Source organism: Spinacia oleracea, chromosome 2 (genome assembly GCF_020520425.1).
Source record: "Spinacia oleracea cultivar Varoflay chromosome 2, BTI_SOV_V1, whole genome shotgun sequence".
NCBI lineage: Eukaryota > Viridiplantae > Streptophyta > Magnoliopsida > Caryophyllales > Amaranthaceae > Spinacia > Spinacia oleracea.
This window is the reverse complement of record NC_079488.1, coordinates 29,633,517-29,650,573: the sequence shown is the minus strand read 5'-3', so window position 1 is coordinate 29,650,573 and position 17,057 is coordinate 29,633,517. Positions and strand designations below refer to the sequence as shown.

At 37.3% G+C, this 17,057-nt stretch overlaps 2 protein-coding genes and 1 long non-coding RNA gene across 10 annotated transcripts; 1 reads left to right on the top strand and 2 right to left on the bottom strand.

Annotated features, from left to right (window-relative positions):
- The first annotated feature begins 309 nt into the window (after positions 1-309).
- LOC130467801 (uncharacterized) lies at positions 310-5,926 on the top strand. 7 transcript variants are annotated; one of them, XR_008927676.1, is made up of 11 exons: positions 314-925; positions 1,533-1,606; positions 1,879-1,965; positions 2,048-2,100; positions 2,195-2,373; positions 2,980-3,459; positions 3,537-3,593; positions 3,683-3,784; positions 3,876-3,953; positions 5,003-5,465; positions 5,575-5,926. It is a non-coding gene; the product is annotated as an uncharacterized lncRNA (long non-coding RNA). The 7 variants fall into 7 exon arrangements; XR_008927679.1 differs by having other exon boundaries at positions 310-925; positions 2,980-3,463; positions 5,003-5,926; XR_008927678.1 differs by having other exon boundaries at positions 311-886; positions 5,003-5,926.
- Positions 5,927-9,822: 3,896 nt separating this feature from the next.
- LOC130467800 (BURP domain-containing protein 5-like) lies at positions 9,823-11,936 on the bottom strand. Of its 2 annotated transcripts, none has more exons than XM_056836623.1 (3): positions 11,870-11,936; positions 11,131-11,245; positions 9,823-10,804 (listed from the first exon to the last, which is right to left on the bottom strand). In XM_056836623.1, the coding sequence occupies exons 1-3, from the start codon at positions 11,921-11,923 to the stop codon at positions 10,017-10,019; spliced, it is 957 nt and encodes a 318-aa protein (XP_056692601.1). In that variant the 5' UTR covers positions 11,924-11,936; the 3' UTR covers positions 9,823-10,016. The 2 variants fall into 2 exon arrangements, with proteins under 2 accessions (XP_056692601.1, XP_056692602.1); XM_056836624.1 differs by having other exon boundaries at positions 11,131-11,242.
- Positions 11,937-14,754: 2,818 nt separating this feature from the next.
- On the bottom strand, positions 14,755-16,168 carry LOC130467799 (uncharacterized). The gene is made up of 2 exons (XM_056836622.1): positions 15,456-16,168; positions 14,755-15,168 (listed from the first exon to the last, which is right to left on the bottom strand). The coding sequence occupies exons 1-2, from the start codon at positions 16,147-16,149 to the stop codon at positions 15,134-15,136; spliced, it is 729 nt and encodes a 242-aa protein (XP_056692600.1). The 5' UTR covers positions 16,150-16,168; the 3' UTR covers positions 14,755-15,133.
- Between the last annotated feature and the right edge of the window lie 889 nt (positions 16,169-17,057).

Below are 17,057 nucleotides of genomic sequence, written 5' to 3'. Positions count from 1 at the left end.
TGTTGCAATTTTTAATCACTCAAAATGATACTAGATTAATATATTAATTTTTTCATAAATGTATGTTCTTGCATATTATCATAAATAGAACTGAATTGGAAGTTGAAAGATTTTTTTCCCTTGTTTGTTTTTGGCAGATTTATGTACGAAACAGAGTGCAATTTCTAGAACACAAGCAGATTCTATTTCTTAAGTTATAGTTTTTCATCCTTTTCTATAACCCTTATAAAAGCAAGAAGTTGGAGTTTGGAACAGTAACTTTGTTTAAACTACCTATTTTACCCTTATTTCGTTGCCACGTTAGTCCTCCTTCCTCTGCCACATTTAACCTACTATCTTTGCTCTGTTCTCTCCTCTCCCTCAGTAATGGCGGCCAGAAATACCTCCTTCCTTTTCCATATGCGATCTTCTCATCTCCCTCAGTGCGATCTTCTCATCTCCCTCAGTAATTGCACCGAGGAAAACTCACCAGCCAAGCCAAAAATGAATTCGCCCCTGTCTTCTTTCATTCTCCTCCCCTCACTAACCAGCCATGGGACTCGAATTAGAAGAAAGAACAAACGAAAGCAAGAGAAGGCGATCGATCTTTTGATTGGGGGGTGGATCTCTTCTTTTTCTTTTGAATTGCAAAAAATGAGGCAGAGGATAGCTCGGATTTCCTTCTCTCTTTTTTCAGTCTCCCCCCAATAGCAAAACACCTATCCTTTGAGTTCAGCTCACAAGTACGAAACTCATCAAACTACAACGAGAATCAAATGGAGTCGATTCAATTTATATGAATACGAAGATGAAGAAAACGCAGAAGAAGATCGAAGCTTGGATTTGTAAATTAGGTTTGTGGAAAATATCTTCAGAAAGGTCTCCAAACGAGCTCGTCATTAAAGCTGTGAGATCAGTTCTTCCTATTGCTATTTCCACCAAATTGGTGCGTCTTTCGTTGCTTTCTTTTCAATTTTAATTCTCTTTGTTTTTGTTAAAATTGTCAAATATTACATTTCAATAGTTTGTTCAATTTCTTTTGGTTGTTCAATTTGCGTCGTACTCTTGGTTAAGGCGTCGAATTAGTTCATTTTATTTTAGAGGCAACTTATTCCAATTTTGATGTAACATTGTCAAAAAAAGTGCTACTTGTATAATTAGGGTTACTAATTGATGATTCATACTTGTTTTTGAAATTTCTGTAGCTGTTTTGGTATGTTGCAAATAAATCATGGTTTGTTGGCATTTTCTGTCATGTATTATCTTGTTGTTGGCGTTTCCTGTCATGTGTTACCTTGGGTTTGGGTTGAAGATAATTACAGTATTATTTTTTTTGTTAGTTTCAATTGATTTTATTATGATTTTGAGGGATTCAATTTATCTTGTTCTTTATGTTGCTTTTCGTGTTCAATAGGTGGGTTTTGCTGTTAATGGAATGATAACTTTAGCATTTTTGTGGGTCTTGAAGGCTTTTCTTGAGTTAATAAATCAATTGCACAAATTTGAAATTATGAATACTTTGTCATCTCACTTGTGTTGCCTGCCGTACACAGCGTGTCAGTGCTTCCCATTGCAGTCACTCTCACCAGCGCGTCCATGTAAACTTGGTTCCCTCAATTTATCTAAGGTATTATCCCCTTAATTTTCTGTTCAAATTAACTTTATAATTGTTTATTGGCCTGATTTTTTCTGTGAATTTGGTTTTATTGACCTGATATTAGCGTACGGGTTATTATTTTCGGTCTCACTTGTGCTTAGCTCAAGTTCATTAGTGATCAATGTCGTTTGAAGTTTATAGTAACAATTGTTCATTACAAAAATATACTTTACTAAAGTTGTATGTGAAGGATCAATTTTCATCACGTTTAATGGTTTTTGGCCTATCGTTTGATTTGCAAGGGAACTTCTTATGGATGAGTGATAAATTGGCCATGTTCATTTCAAAGAAAGGGCAGGATCGAAATGCAATCCCATATTGATGCAGAGGTTAGTCTTTGAACCCAAATTTCTATCATGTAGTTAAGTTTCTAGCTTTATGACTCACTCTCATTTGTTGTTTGTGTATTAGGTTGTCAAAGTCCTTAGAGATGTATACGATCTGGCGAAGCCTTGCTTAAGAAGGTTAGTTTAAGATTTATTATCCTCGAGCTTTCCCACTATTACATTGAAATGCTAAGCTCACACCCCACACTTGAACCCATATCTGTGTTGCAAGTACTGGGGTCCGAGGAGCATACCTTGCACGAAGCTCACGACTGGTTCGACGGTCTTATGTACCATTTTATTCCAATGTGTTTCGATCTGTGAGGCTGTTTGTTAGGCTTTAGCAACATTATATTGAAGAAGCGTGAGTAGCTGACATGGATTGTGGTGATAAGGCATAATGTCCCACAGGTATAGCTGACAAAAACATGATATGAGTTCTGTACCAAAATATTCTAACTCGGGCTAGACTCATTGTTGTAGGATTTATACAATCTGCATGTTTATATTTAATAAAATGGATCTCAACATAAAATTGTTAAATTGTTGTTTATTACTGAGAAATTGCATAAGACACATCATGATTAAGTGCTGGTAGTAGAGTAGCTATCTCGATTTCCGAGTTGTATTCTACCTACCTTTAATTGTTAATAAGTTTAAAAATATATTGGTCAGGATAGCCTCAGTTGGTAGAGCAGAGAATAAATTTCCCTTGACTCGCCAGTTCAATTCTGGTTCCTGATATGTTCATTTTGAGGACAAACTTTCGCTATGATTCTGCTGATTTTGTAAAGTTTTGTGATTGATTTAGATTCTATAGATATCAAACTTGTATTTATTGATTGGGAAGTTTAGTTTGGTTGTGATTGTGTATGTATGTGATCGCTGTGTCCGTATTGCTCGTTTAATTCCGATCTTTCCCACAGTTTTGGATATGGTATTTCTGAGAGTATGATGGTTGGACATAATTTTCTCATTGTTTATTGGTGATGATCGATTGATATTTTATGTTTGTAGTTTTACTTGAGATGAAATCATGGGTAAGGAAAAGATTCATATCAGTTTGGTGGTCATTGGCCATGTAGATTCTGGAAAGTCAACCGCCACTGATCACTTGATCTACAAGCTTGGAGGTATTGACAAGCATATGATTGAGAGATTTGAGAAAGAAGCTGCTGAGATGACCAAGAGGTCCTTCAAGTATGCTTGGGTTCTTGACAAACTAAACGTTGAGCGTGAACGCGGTATTACCATTGATATTGCCTTGTGGAAGTTTGAGACCAACAAGTACTACTGTGATCGATGCCCCTGGACACATACTTTATCAAGAACATGATTACTGGTACCTCCCAGGCTGATTGTGTTATCCTCATTATTGAATCTACCACTGGAGGTTTTAAGGCTGTATCTCAAAGGATATAGTCACGGGATGGATATCATGAGCCCAGTGCACAAAGTGTGTAATGGCCACTCTAACACTAATGAATCTACTGACAAGTAGGTGCAGTTTGGACCCTTAAATGTAAAGTTGACATATATGGTCTCAATTCAATTGACATACGTCTGATTTGCAGGATAAGGAAGTAAGTCTATTCCAGCCTGCTACCGAATTTTTACCCATGATCGATGAGGTGGGTTTTTCCTCATTCTTGAGTTTTCCTGTCACATGGGTGAACATGTTATAGAATCTGCAACTAATGTTAGTCGTCCATGGTTTCAGGTTTTTAGAACCCTTGTCGACAAGACTAAAGGTATTAAAGGCGTGAATGTTGAGATCTACAAGTTCTTTTCATCTGTACATTACCGTAATGTTAATGAGAAGGTGGGTAAATTACAGTAGTTTTTTTAAAGCTTCAAATAATTTAGTAGTTGTGATAGTATCTTACTGTATCTGCTTTGTAATTTGACTGCAGAATTGGCCTACTATTGCTCAGCTTGTTCATCAAGTTCTTAAAAGTTTCCCTCGCTTACGTATAACTCACGGGTGTAAGGTACTACCATCTATTCTCAGTCTTCGGATGTTTATAGGAACAATTAATTTGAATGTTCGGAGCGACAGTATATCAAGTATTGTTATGCGTCTAGCTGTGTGGTTTTATCACGTTTAATGGGTTTTGGCCTATTGTTTGATTTGCGAGGCAACTTCTTGTGGGATGAGTGATAAATTGGCCATGTTCATTTCAAAGAAAGGGCAGGTTCAGAAATGCAATCCCATGTATTGTGCAAACTATACTGTTTTTGTTTTTGTTTCCACGTATAGAATTATTTGATGCTCTTATAAATTACGATTTATGGAGTGTTTTCCTGTACTATATTAGGCTACTAGATAATTTCACTTGAAAAGTTAGAAGATAAATTAACGATTCTGAATAACTCTGTAGAATATTCAGGAGATAACGTAAATGATACTCCGTATCATTTCCCCAATTTGCATGTTTATACTGGTGCTAAAGTAGGCATATCAACTCATTTTTTAAAATTCAAGCCTTCACTCATCTCTGGTCTTGACTTTGTTATTTAGCCTTCCGTCCTATACAAAGACGGTTGTGTATATGTGTTTCAGAGCTTCCACTGCCTTGTATATTTCTGTAGTTGATATGGTGGAGGTTATATGAGAAATATAATTTTGCACTCCGCTAAAAACTGGTTGAAAAGTATGGTTGCTGCGTTTTCTTGGTGTTCCTGTGAATTAGTTCCATGCTTATTCACGAGAAGTTTTATAAAAAGAAAATTTCAGTCACCAAGTCACCATTTTAAATTTTGTTGTCGGTGTGTGGATGAATATAAAATGTTAGTCCATAAAGATTCTTCCGGGAATATAGTTGGATTTTCGGGAGTGCCTTTTGATGTTAAGGTTGGATCTTACTCAATTTAGGTTTTCTTCTCTACTTTACGTTCTTTTGGCTGTTGTCTTTAGGAATTTTGTATAAAACTGAAAAATCCTTCGTAATTTCCCTGACCTTGTCCGTCTGATTCTTCTTGATTCGTCTGATTATTATGAGTAATCACCTGAATTCAGATTCTGTTATCTCATATGCAGAGGGCTTGAAAAGTTATCCTCGATATAGTTCTGCTTCTAAGCTACAGATGCAAAGGATGCAGGAAATGGAGCAGGTTGCTGGTGGTCAAGGTCTGCCCACTTACAGGAACACTATCAATAAATTTATGGCAATGCAGCAGCTATGGATGAATAAGCCTAATATGGGCAACAACACTAATTTGCTTTTCAATAATAAACGCTCGACAAATGGGCAGGCAGCAGCTACCTTAGCATTGACCAACTACCAGGGGAATATATTTTGCTGGAGTGGAAAATGTTTAATGTCCGATGCATGATACTATGTTCATTGTCAAGTCTTATTCCTGAAAAATTTAATTTAGTCAGGCATCTATGCTTTGGAGGAAAGAAGTTACGGAAATGGCAGCAGACTACCCTGATGTTGAGCTCTCACATATGTATATTGAAAATGCAGCAATGCAACTTATTCGTGATCCCGAACAGGGTATATTCACCTCCCCAGCCCAAAGTCAACAAACATTTAAACTATTTTCTTTCTTGAGAACTAACGTTAGTCTTTTTACAAAAATGTGTCCGCTAATTTACTTGTGCAGTTTGACACTATATTAACCAACAACATTTTTGGTGATATATTATCTGACGAGGCTTCTATGGTTAGTGGGAGTATTGGTATGCTTCCTTCTGCAAGCATCGGTCATCATTCTAATAAAATTGAGCTGGTCAATCTGGTCTTAGCTGGGTATCACAATTTTGGATCAATCCCGGGAGAACATTGATTAAACTTGATCCACATCTATCCAAGTTATTTATGATGTAGGACAACTTAAGTTTGAGTATATCTTTCCAATTTCACTGATGATCTCCTTGAAGTTGCCATTTTAATGTGATGTAGGACACCTTAAGTTTGAGTGTATCTTGCAGCTTATGATCGCCAAAGATCTTGCATCACAATTTAGCAGTCCGTTAATTAATACACGTTCATTACGCTTTATTCTTGTATCTCCCTTCACAAACGTCAACCATAATGATGTAGTTTCATGAGATTATGTGCGACCTTAGCTCGACCACGTGCTACAATCTGGATTTATAACTTAGATCGGGTCAGTTTTTATTGGAAATTACAAATCAGAACAAAAAATAAATGTCATTTCCTTAGTTTGTATCGTGTTTGATTTAGGAGGCCAAAATTCATCAGGTTTTCCGGTGGACATACGCGCGCGATAGCGCGCGGTTCGATCCTAGTTACTAAAAAAATCAAATTGTTTATTGTTCAATATTTGTATTTTAACGTTTAAACAATACACAGAGTGATTATATTCTGGCTGAAATTTCATACAATCAGTTTATTTTGATTTGGTATTTTGGGTTAATTCCTAGAATTGTGGGATGTCAATTACAATGGGAAAGTTCTTTTCATATCCTTTTCTAGATAAAACTAGGTGCAGTGCACGTGCTTTGCACGTGGTTTAAGCATAAATATTTTTTTGGATAATATTGATATTTTTCTGCACAAACGTAATACTTTCGTGTACAGAGTATTTACATATTTCCGAGAAAAAAGAGTATCTAAAAGGTTGATCCAAGGTTAACAATCAAGCTCAAGGGTAGAACTTGTTTCAAAAGCTTAATTGAACTACTGGTATCTTTTAAAGTGCTCCGATAACTTTGATGACAGAGTTTACCTGCAATGGTGAAAAAAAAAATTAATGTTTGCATCAAACAAGTTTCGAAAATTAATAGTGAAAAAAAAAATTAATGTTTGCATCAAACAAGTTTCAAAAATTAATATCCGGAATAAGCTAAGTATATGGCATTCAACATTATTTTTGGGCTATAAGAGAAAAAGTAAAAAATACTAACCTCCGTTTATTTAACTTGCCTCCAAAAAATGAACATTAAACCAAAACACGAATGCAAAACTCTAATTAGTGAACAAAATTTGAAAGGCATAAGCTTAATATATAACAAATTTAAAGTGGGTAATAAATAAATGGCCAATTTGTTAAAAAGGACCTTTTATAACCCAAATTTTGCGAGAAAGGACCTTATATAATTTTTTTTGTGAAATCACACCTTAACGTAAATTTTTTTGCGAGAAAGGACCTTATATAATATTTTTTTTGTGAAATCACACCTTAATGTAATTTTTTTTTGCGAAAGACAACCAAAAGTAAATTTCCGGCATTGACTGAGCTTTTTCGGCCATTGACTTGCACGTGAGAAGCACGTGTGACTTTATTTTGCTAATCACAGCCCAATTTTCCTCCAAAATTCTAAGCTTTAAAACCTAAAGTTGAAAAAAAAAAATCGAAATAAAGTCAAGTTTGAAAATTCAAGACTCGGGAAAATCAATGTCTTTAGCCAACGTAAGCCACACGTGCTGCTCACGTGCAAATCAATGACCGGAAAAGCTCAATCAATGCCGGAAACTTCCCTTAGGTCCTTTCTCGCAAAAAATAATAATTTAAGGTGTGTTTTCACAAAAAAAATTATATAAGGTCCTTTCTCGCAAAATTTGAGTTATAAAAGGTCCTTTTTGGCAAATTTGCCTAAATAAATATTGATTGTTGGTATGAAGACTCGAAAACTGGCCATTGATTAATACTAATTCCAAAGTGCATGGACTTCATCATGTCTTAATTCTCATAATATTAATAAATAAACCCCATATTTTTGTTTGATTAGAGAGAACCAAATTGGTTTTAGACAAATTGTTAGCTAAGATTTACGTGTGGCCCCACTTAAAACTACAGTCTGTTTAAGCTAGCTTTATATATCTCCCCTTTAAGCATTTAAGCAATTAGCCTCAATTGGTCCTGCCTTAAATCACATGATTTATTCTCATTTCTTACACAAAACACAGAATATAAGGGGAGGGACAAAAATGGAAACAAAAATTACGGCAAAAAGGAAGGGGCTGTGCGGCTTTTTTATATAGTATATATATATATAAAGGAGGAATACATAACACTTTGTAGGCATCACATGATACCATCCTAATTTGTAAATAGTTTGGCCTAACTTTTTTTTTTTTTTTTTTTGGAATTGACAATTTGGCCTACTTTAATTGAACAAAAATGCACTCCCTCAACAACAAAGTAGTTGGCGATACATTGAGCAAGATACCAACACGCTAGTTCAATTCCTTATTTAACATGTTGATGCATTGAGCAAGATACCAAAACAGTAGTTTAATTCCTTATTATAAATAGTGGCCTTTTACTACTCTACTCAATTAAGTGGCCACTTATTAAGTGGAGTAGTTAAAAAAAAGGCCACTTATTAAGTGGAGTAGTAAGATGGAGTAAAGAGACGGTCTACTTTTAATATAAAAGTAGCACAAATTCTTATTTACAATGGGTGTACAATAAATATTGTACACCAGAGTAAAAGTTGACTCAAAATACTTAAAAGTTACATTTATATATGTAAAAGTTATCTATTTTTTAATGATAATTTTTTTTCATTTGAATCAAAATTATTTCTTCAAAATCACTAATAATGTATAAATTAATCATTTAACCCTTTAAAATGTTTATCTATCAACTTTTTATTTTTATAATATAAAAGTTACAAAAAAGTAGGTTAAAGTTACAAAAAACTATATAAAAGTTATCTTGGTGTAAAATAAATTTATTGTACAACTTGTGCGCGCAAGACCTTTTGTAAAAGTAGACATAGTCACTAAATGGATTAAATTAGTCACGGGAAGAAATTAACCTAGTTACTATTAAATTAAATTAGCCTAATTTTAATTTAAAGTTCTACTTTTCATAAGATGGAGAAAGTTGTTTATCTGACTCTCTAGGTAAGTTTAACTTTCCATAAAAATTCCAACATTCATATATGCTCAACAAAACAATAATCCAGTTCCTAAAAAATGAAGAAAAACGTAGAAATTGCAAAAGAAAGTGATGTTTAACTTCCCAAATACAATCAAATAACTCCTTATGGTTGGACTAATACGAATCTTGATCTTATAAAACACATAATTCTCTCTCCTCCATTCTAAGATAGTAGTCTTATATGCACGCGATGCGTGCGTGAGGGAAAAAAAACTAAAATCGTGTTATTACCTTATACAACCGTTCTATAATCCTTTATTATAGAGAATAATTTCCTTAGACAACTGTTATGTATTCCTTCTTTATTTTATCTAGAAAAGGATATGAAAAGAACTTTCCCATTGTAATTGACATCCCACAATTCTAGGAATTAACCCAAAATACCAAATCAAAATAAACTGATTGTATGAAATTTCAGCCAGAATATAATCACTCTGTGTATTGTTTAAACGTTAAAATACTATTAGGCTTATTCTCTTTTCAATATTGGGCTTACCATTGCCTAATTTTAATTTAAAGTTCTACTTCCCACAAAATGGAGAAAGTTGTTTACCTGACTCTCTAGGTAAGTTGAACTTTTCATAAAAATTCCAACATTCATATCATCAAACGTATTCTGATGATCAAGTTTGTTCATAATTTAGCAATGAAGACAACGATAATTATAACACCAACCAAGGCGTTGTTTTTCCTGCCTTACTTTCACTCATCAAACATATATAATTTTAGCTCTTTAATTTATTGTTAAGCTCAAATGAATTCAATGCTGATAAAAGTTATTCAAGTTCTAATTACATACAACTACAATAAGTTGTGATTAGTTCAAGTAACTTTTGATGACACAAGTTGAGGATGATATAGATTTAAATAGCTTAAGTATAGGGCTACAAATTTCGATTATTAGATATGTAAAAAATAAGTGAAAATCAGAAAAATTTAAGCTTGTAATAACTGAATTATTAATCACTTTACATAAGGTATAATGAAGTCTGCAAATGAACTGAAAGTTATGAGCTAATCTTATTTATTCATTTTCCATCTTTTGTCTCTTGAATGGGTAAAAAAATCCCTTTCTTCTTTCATGATCATAAACAATTCATATTTATTATATGATATGAAGAGCTTCTACACAAACAAAATGACACATATGCTTCTCACCCAGCTTGGTGTTTATACTTAAAACACACTTCTTATTCCTCGCCATTATTTTTTGGCAGCCTATACCAAACTATTGCTTCTGCACAAACAAAATGACATATAGGCTTCCCACCCGGCTTGGTGTTAAGAAACTCAAAGGCATAATGTCTTGGATTCCAAAAAGAAGTGTCCTTATGACAAATTGCAAATGCCTCCGTTTGCTTCCCGTTAGCGCGAACCATAGAAACATTGTATAAATAAGTATTCTGTATGCTATGACAAAGAAACACAGCAAATGGATTCCTTATTTTATGACACACCACAACGTGACTTCCTAATAGTTGTACTTTTTGAATAGTGTATTCCAAAAGGATACCATAATCCTCCTTCGTGGACGCCACAACCAACTTATTTTTTCCAAAATTTAATGCTGACGTAACATAGTCAACCATATCTTCCAATGAATTAACACAATTCCTTATCTCACCTTTGACACCTTTTTCTTCACATTTTTTCATCATCAACTCAATATCTTGAGCTAAAGTGGATTTAGGATTCACAAAAAGAAGATTTAGGATCACTTGAAATTTGTTCGATGTAGTAGGCAGGATTTTCGCAACATGCAACGGCAAAAACTTGGCTTGATTATTGATTTTCTTGAAGTACAACTTCATTTTAACTCCGACTTTCGACAATATATCATCTTTGAAATATATCACTCGACCATCTTGCGGAATTTGAGTTTTTGCAACATGTCCTCCCCAAACATACAACAGGGCTTCATGTGTACCAAAATCCTGTTTGTAATTCGAGTTGAGTTGCACAACTCTTTCATTTGGTCCTACAAAAGAGGAAATAAAATAAGAGTTTGTAGTACAGTGAACATAATAGTCTATGTTTAGTTTGACTAAAAATTAGATGTAGAGAAATAAATTCTAGAGTAATTTTTATTTTATTTTTACAAAAAAACCTTTTTTAGGTGATTTCAAAAATCGAAAAGTCAAAATTTCATAAAGTATAAAAAAATCACACCAATATTATTCATAAGAATATTTATTTGTAATTACTACTTGTACATAAACAAAAAGGATAACAAGAAGTGAAATTATGAGTTATTTTGTCAGATACTTTGGACTTTGATAGGTTTAATTTGATTCAAAAGTTTACCTAGACGCAAGCTATCCTTCAAAGGTTTTGGCATAGGGATATCGCCTACTTTAGTTTTCCAATATATTTCTTCAGGTGACGACGGAGCTCCACTGCAAAGTGGGAAAGTCAACTGCTACAAAAAGAAAATTCAAACGGATAAATGATAAATATATGTTATGAGAAATAGCGGTAAGTAATTAAATAGTAACGTAGCAAAGTAATTTAAAGTCCAAAGCATAATTGCAAATTGCAAATCTTGAACGAAAATGTATGTAAGTTAATACAATTTCTCTAAAATGGAACGTATAATTTGGAGGAGGACCTTGGTCAAAACTTAAACTTCACGACTTCTTGATAAGTGTTTTTGGGCCATACATTTGAATTAAGTAGGAAAAGATAAGAGAATTTCCAATATAAAAAGCATGAAAAAATTGCATAAAATAACATGTATATGATTAGGGGTAGCATGGCGAGTTCTTGATATGCATCGAGTTAAATTTTGGTATATCACAAAGACGATTGAAAGGTAAAATAATTATCAATATCAAACGTAATTAATCATTTTGATCGGGTAATATTGTGTTGTAAAAGAATTGAAGTCGTCTTTGATTTTGGTATATCTATACAAGTTGCATTTATATAAGTATAAATATCAAATCATATTAAGTTATGAAATCTTTTTAAAATAAGATCGTTATTATTAATAATTAATATCCTAATTGCAAAGTAAATAAAGAGTAGATTGAAGAAAACTTACAATAGAGATAAATGTAACTAGTAGTAGCACAAAAGATGGCTTGTAATAACTCATGTTGATTGAAATTAATTATTGTCAAATATTGTGTAATCTCGTATCATTCTCATTAATAACATACGTATATATAGTACAACTCAGTTACCTAAACCCTAGGTACACATTAGGTAACTCACCATAGTTAGGACTCTACAGAATATTCACAGAATAATATCTAATATCTTAACATATCTTAACATCCCCCCTCAAGGTGGAGCATGTAGATCTCGAATGCCCATCTTGTTCAAAAAAAACTCAAATTGCGCCTTCCCCAACGCTTTGGTGAAGATATCTGCTAACTGAACCTTCGTCGACACGTACGACGGACTGATGATCCCTTCCTTGATTGCATCTCGAATGAAATGACAATCTGACTCGATGTGTTTTGTCCTTTCATGGAACACCGGATTCTGTGCAATATGCAACGCAGACTGACTGTCGCAATACATCCTCATGCCTTGGTCGTGTGTCACCCCCAAGTCGCGTAGTAGTTGTTTCAACCACTTCAACTCACACGTCAGAGCTGCCATCGACCGATATTCTGCCTCAGCAGACGACCGAGAAACAGTATGCTGTTTCTTGGTCTTCCAAGAAACTGGCGACATACCAAGTGACACAAACCATCCAGTCACCGACCGACGCGTCATTGGACACCCTGCCCAATCCGAGTCGCACCACCCCTCCAACTGCAACGCACTGTCCGACCGAAGTAGTATACCTTGACCCGGACACTTCTTCAAATATCTCACTACTCGCAAAGCTGCTTCCCAATGTGCCTCCTTTGGTGCTTTCATAAATTGAGATAGGACATGTACAGAGTAGGCAACGTCTGGTCGCGTGACAGCCAAATAAACCAGACGTCCGATCAGACGCCTATACTGCTCACCGTCCGACAGGTCTGGCCCGTCTGCCAATGCCAACCTATGATTCTGTTCCATGGGAAAGTCCACAGGCTTTGCTCCCAACAATCCGGCCTCTGAGATGATGTCGAGGGCATATTTTCTCTGACATACATAGAACCCTTGACTACTTCGTGCCACCTCTAACCCAAGGAAGTACTTCAGAGCCCCGAGGTCTTTCATTTTAAAACACTCCTTCAAGTATGCCTTAAAACTCTCAAGCGCAAACTTGTTATTGCCCGCGATAATCATGTCGTCCACATAAATGAGCACACTCAGCTGCAACGTACCTTTAGACAGAGTAAAGAGCGAATAATCGGACAGCGACTGTCGAAATCCATAGTGCGTCAATGCCGTCGACAACTTCTGGAACCAACATCTAGGTGCTTGTTTCAACCCATACAACGACTTTCTCATTCGACACACTTTGTCAGAGTGATTCTTCTGGAATCCAGGAGGAATCTTCATATAGATCTCTTCCTCCAAGTCACCGTGCAAGAACGCATTATGGACGTCCATCTGATGCACGTCCCACTGTTTGACAGCTGCGACAGCTAGGAAAGTTCGAACTGTCGCCATCTTCGCGACGGGAGCAAATGTCTCATTATAATCCAACCCTTCCTCCTGATGATTCCCTAAACATACCAATCGAGCCTTCAGTCTCAACAAATTCCCATCCTCATCACGCTTCTCAGTATACACCCATTTACTCCCCAGTGCTTTCTTCCCTTCCGGTAAATTTTCCAACGTCCATGTCCCCTGTTCCTCCAACGCGTCGATTTCAGCGGCCATTGCCTGACGCCACCCCTCATGCTGCATCGCTTGTTTAAAACTCTTAGGAACTTGCCCTTCTTGCAATGCTGCTATATAATGCCTGTGCTTTGACGAAAAACGCTCATAATTAACAAAATATGTGATAGGATAAGGAGTACCTGAGAGTGATGACGCCGTAGGTGTTTTGTCGGAAGTACTATATTTTTCCCGTATTGTATGTATCACACAGTCTTTCAGCTTTGTCGACGGAAACTTCACACGCTTCCCCCTTCCTAACTCCGTATCCTCCACACACTGCCTTGTCTCACTCTCGTCACTACCCGTCGTTTCCTCTACACCTGTCTGTGAGGAGACGACGTCTGAATCCACTCGACTAGGTGTTTCATGTTGTTGTTCCTCCCTCACAGGCGACGACACTCCCCTGTCGTCACCACTGGTCAATGACACCCCCTCATCAGCTCCCGGAAGCGACAACACTCCCTCAGTATCACCTGTAGGCGGCGACACCCCAGCAGTATCACCTGCAGGCGACGACACGGTCTCAGGACCCGTAGTCCCACTCTCATCCAAACTCCAATGGTCAAGCCCCCCATGACCATCATGCACCGGTGGCAACACATCCGATTCATCTGCAAAAGGAAACGTCCCTTCATGAAACTTGACATCCCGTGAGACGAAGAACTCATGTGTCTCTAGATCATAAAGTTGCCATCCCTTCCTGCCAAACGGATAACCCAAAAACACACATCGGCGACTCCGAGACTCAAACTTATCCCCTTTACACCGGAGATTATATGCATAACACAGACACCCAAACACTCGGATAGGCACATACGATGGTGGTTTACCAAACAACATCTCATAAGGTGTTTTATTGTCAAGGATCGGGGTAGGTGTACGGTTTATCAAGTAACAGGCGGCCAAAATACATTCCCCCCAAAATTTTATTGGAAGATTTCCTTGAAAACGTAACGCCCTCCCAACATTCAAAATATGTTGGTGTTTTCTCTCGACTCTCCCATTTTGTTGAGGCGTCCCAACACACGACGACTCAAACAGAATCCCATGTTGACGAAAATAATTTTGTAAGCAATTGAATTCAGTACCATTATCACTGCGTACTACCCGAAGGGATCTATTAAACTGACACTTAATCATGGCAACAAAATTAAGAAATGTCGATGCAACTTCCATTTTATTATTCAGTAAATAAATCCACACACCTCTAGAATAATCGTCAACAATGGTAAAAAAATACTTTGCCCCACAAGACGAGGGAGTCTTGTAGGGTCCCCATAAATCAAGATGAACCAATTCAAATGTGCGACTAGCACGACTAACACTAACTGGAAAACTCTCCCTACATTGTCTCGCCCGCGGACATACATCACAAATTGTTTTATTCTTCCTAATCTTATGACTCACATGAGGAAGTAACTGCAACACTTTTTCCGACGGATGCCCCATCCGTTGATGCCACAAGTCGACCACACACTCCACTGCTAGCACACGAACCTTTGGAGCCCCACGGAAAAAATATAGTCCTTCCTGTCGATCACCTACGCCAATCACCATCCTCGTCGAGCGGTCCTGAAGAACACACATTTTGTTAGTAAATTGAGCAGCACAATGTAATTCGTCACTTAATTGAGTTACAGAAATTAAATTGCAGTTCAATTTAGGCACAAATAGAACATTATCGAGCACGAAACCATCCTCCAAGACCACCGAACCATATTGGTTTGAATTTGCAGGTTGACCGTCCGGCAACACAACCTGTTGATTTCTTGATGTCTTGATATTTCTCAGGATTGAAATATCACCCGTCACATGACGTGATGCCCCACTGTCAACAATCCAACGTAAATCAAGATTACCTTGCAACTTGGTTGAAGGTCGTGACAAGATGTCAACTATTTGCTGGACTTGCTCCTTCGTCACCCCAACAAGCTCATGATTGGTTGTCGTCACTGCACCATGCGATCCGTCTCCACTCGTCACAGTGGTTGTCGCCCCTCCTGTGGCATTGCTCACGGCATTGGCACGAGCGACACCACTGGTCGACGACGCTGCCCCGCGAGCTACTCTGCCTCCTCTAATCGACGTCCTGCCTCCTCGACCATGCCCTCGTCCACCTCGTTTCTTCTCATCCCACCATTCAGGAAATCCAATCAGCTGATAACAAGTTTCTTCCTCATGACCCTCACGATTGCAATGACCACAAAATCTGCCACTAACATCTCCCGACCTCGACCAAGCCTTAGTCTCGACCTTGAACGCCATGACACTCTCCGGACCTCTCGCAGCCTTGGCGCGCATGGTCTCGGTATTCATAACCGTCTGGTACGCCTCGTCGAGTCCTGGCAACGGCGATCGTGCTAACAGTTGTGCACGAATGGCTTCATAGTGATCATCCAGGCCAATTAGGAAATAGTGCAGACGATCTTCATCGTGAATGTCCCCCACCTGCTTCGCTATATTACACGTACAACCCGCACATACACACCTGGGAACTCGTGCATACTGTACGTACTCCTTCCATACCTTCGACAAGCGGCCATAGTACTCCATGACGCCCTCAGACGTGCCCTGCTTGCAACCACTCAGAGCCATCTTAATATGGCAGACCCTGGTGCCCGACACGACGCAGTACCGCGTCCTCAAATGACTCCACAACTCGTGAGCAATATCAAAGTCCTCCAGATTCGAACGCAAACTCTCGTCAATGGTGTTTGTGATCCAAGACACCACCATCGAATTGACCGCAATCCAATGTTTCATCTTCGTCTCGTCCGTAATGGGCTCCTTCACAGACCCATCAAGAAAACCAAATTTGAATTTTGAAATCATCGAGCGACGAACGGCTTTGGCCCATTCATCGTAGTTCGATGCTCCTCTCAGTTTCACAGGGGTGATAACAATACCGGGGCCGTCGCCTGACCCGAGATAGTAGTCTAGGTCGACGGCGGCGGCGATGACCTTTGGTGGTGCCTCCTCATCGGAACTCATGGTGATACTTAAGGAATTGTTAACTCCTAATCTCAATACTCAACAAGCGAAGAAAGTCGCTGTTCTCAATACTCGGCTACACTCTCTCAAATTTCTTGCGGAAAAAAAATCTAGGGTTTTTAACCTAGGCTCATGATACCATGTCAAATATTGTGTAATCTCGTATCATTCTCATTAATAACATACGTATATATAGTACAACTCAGTTACCTAAACCCTAGGTACACATTAGGTAACTCACCATAGTTAGGACTCTACAGAATATTCACAGAATAATATCTAATATCTTAACATATCTTAACAATTATGAAAAATAAGGTTGGACGCTAGAGGGTGGTGGTGGTGTAAAAGTGGTGTTTAATTTGTTGAGAGTAAAAGGCCGCTATTTATAATGGTGTACATGAGTGAGTTTCGTATTAAACATGTCTTTCATCCATCACACTTTGTAGGCATCACATGATACCATCCTA

Coding starts and splice junctions, on each gene's coding strand:
- LOC130467799 (XM_056836622.1), bottom strand. CDS start 16,149: ATGGAGTACTATGGCCGCTTGTCGAAGGTATGGAAGGAGTACGTACAG. Junction 15,169..15,455: donor ACCTTCAACCAAGTTGCAAG/GTAATCTTGATT, acceptor TGTGTTCTTCAG/GACCGCTCGACGAGGATGGT.
- LOC130467800 (XM_056836623.1), bottom strand. CDS start 11,923: ATGAGTTATTACAAGCCATCTTTTGTGCTACTACTAGTTACATTTATC. Junction 11,246..11,869: donor TAGTTACATTTATCTCTATT/GTAAGTTTTCTT, acceptor TTCTTTTTGTAG/CAGTTGACTTTCCCACTTTG. Junction 10,805..11,130: donor GAAGGATAGCTTGCGTCTAG/GTAAACTTTTGA, acceptor CCTCTTTTGTAG/GACCAAATGAAAGAGTTGTG.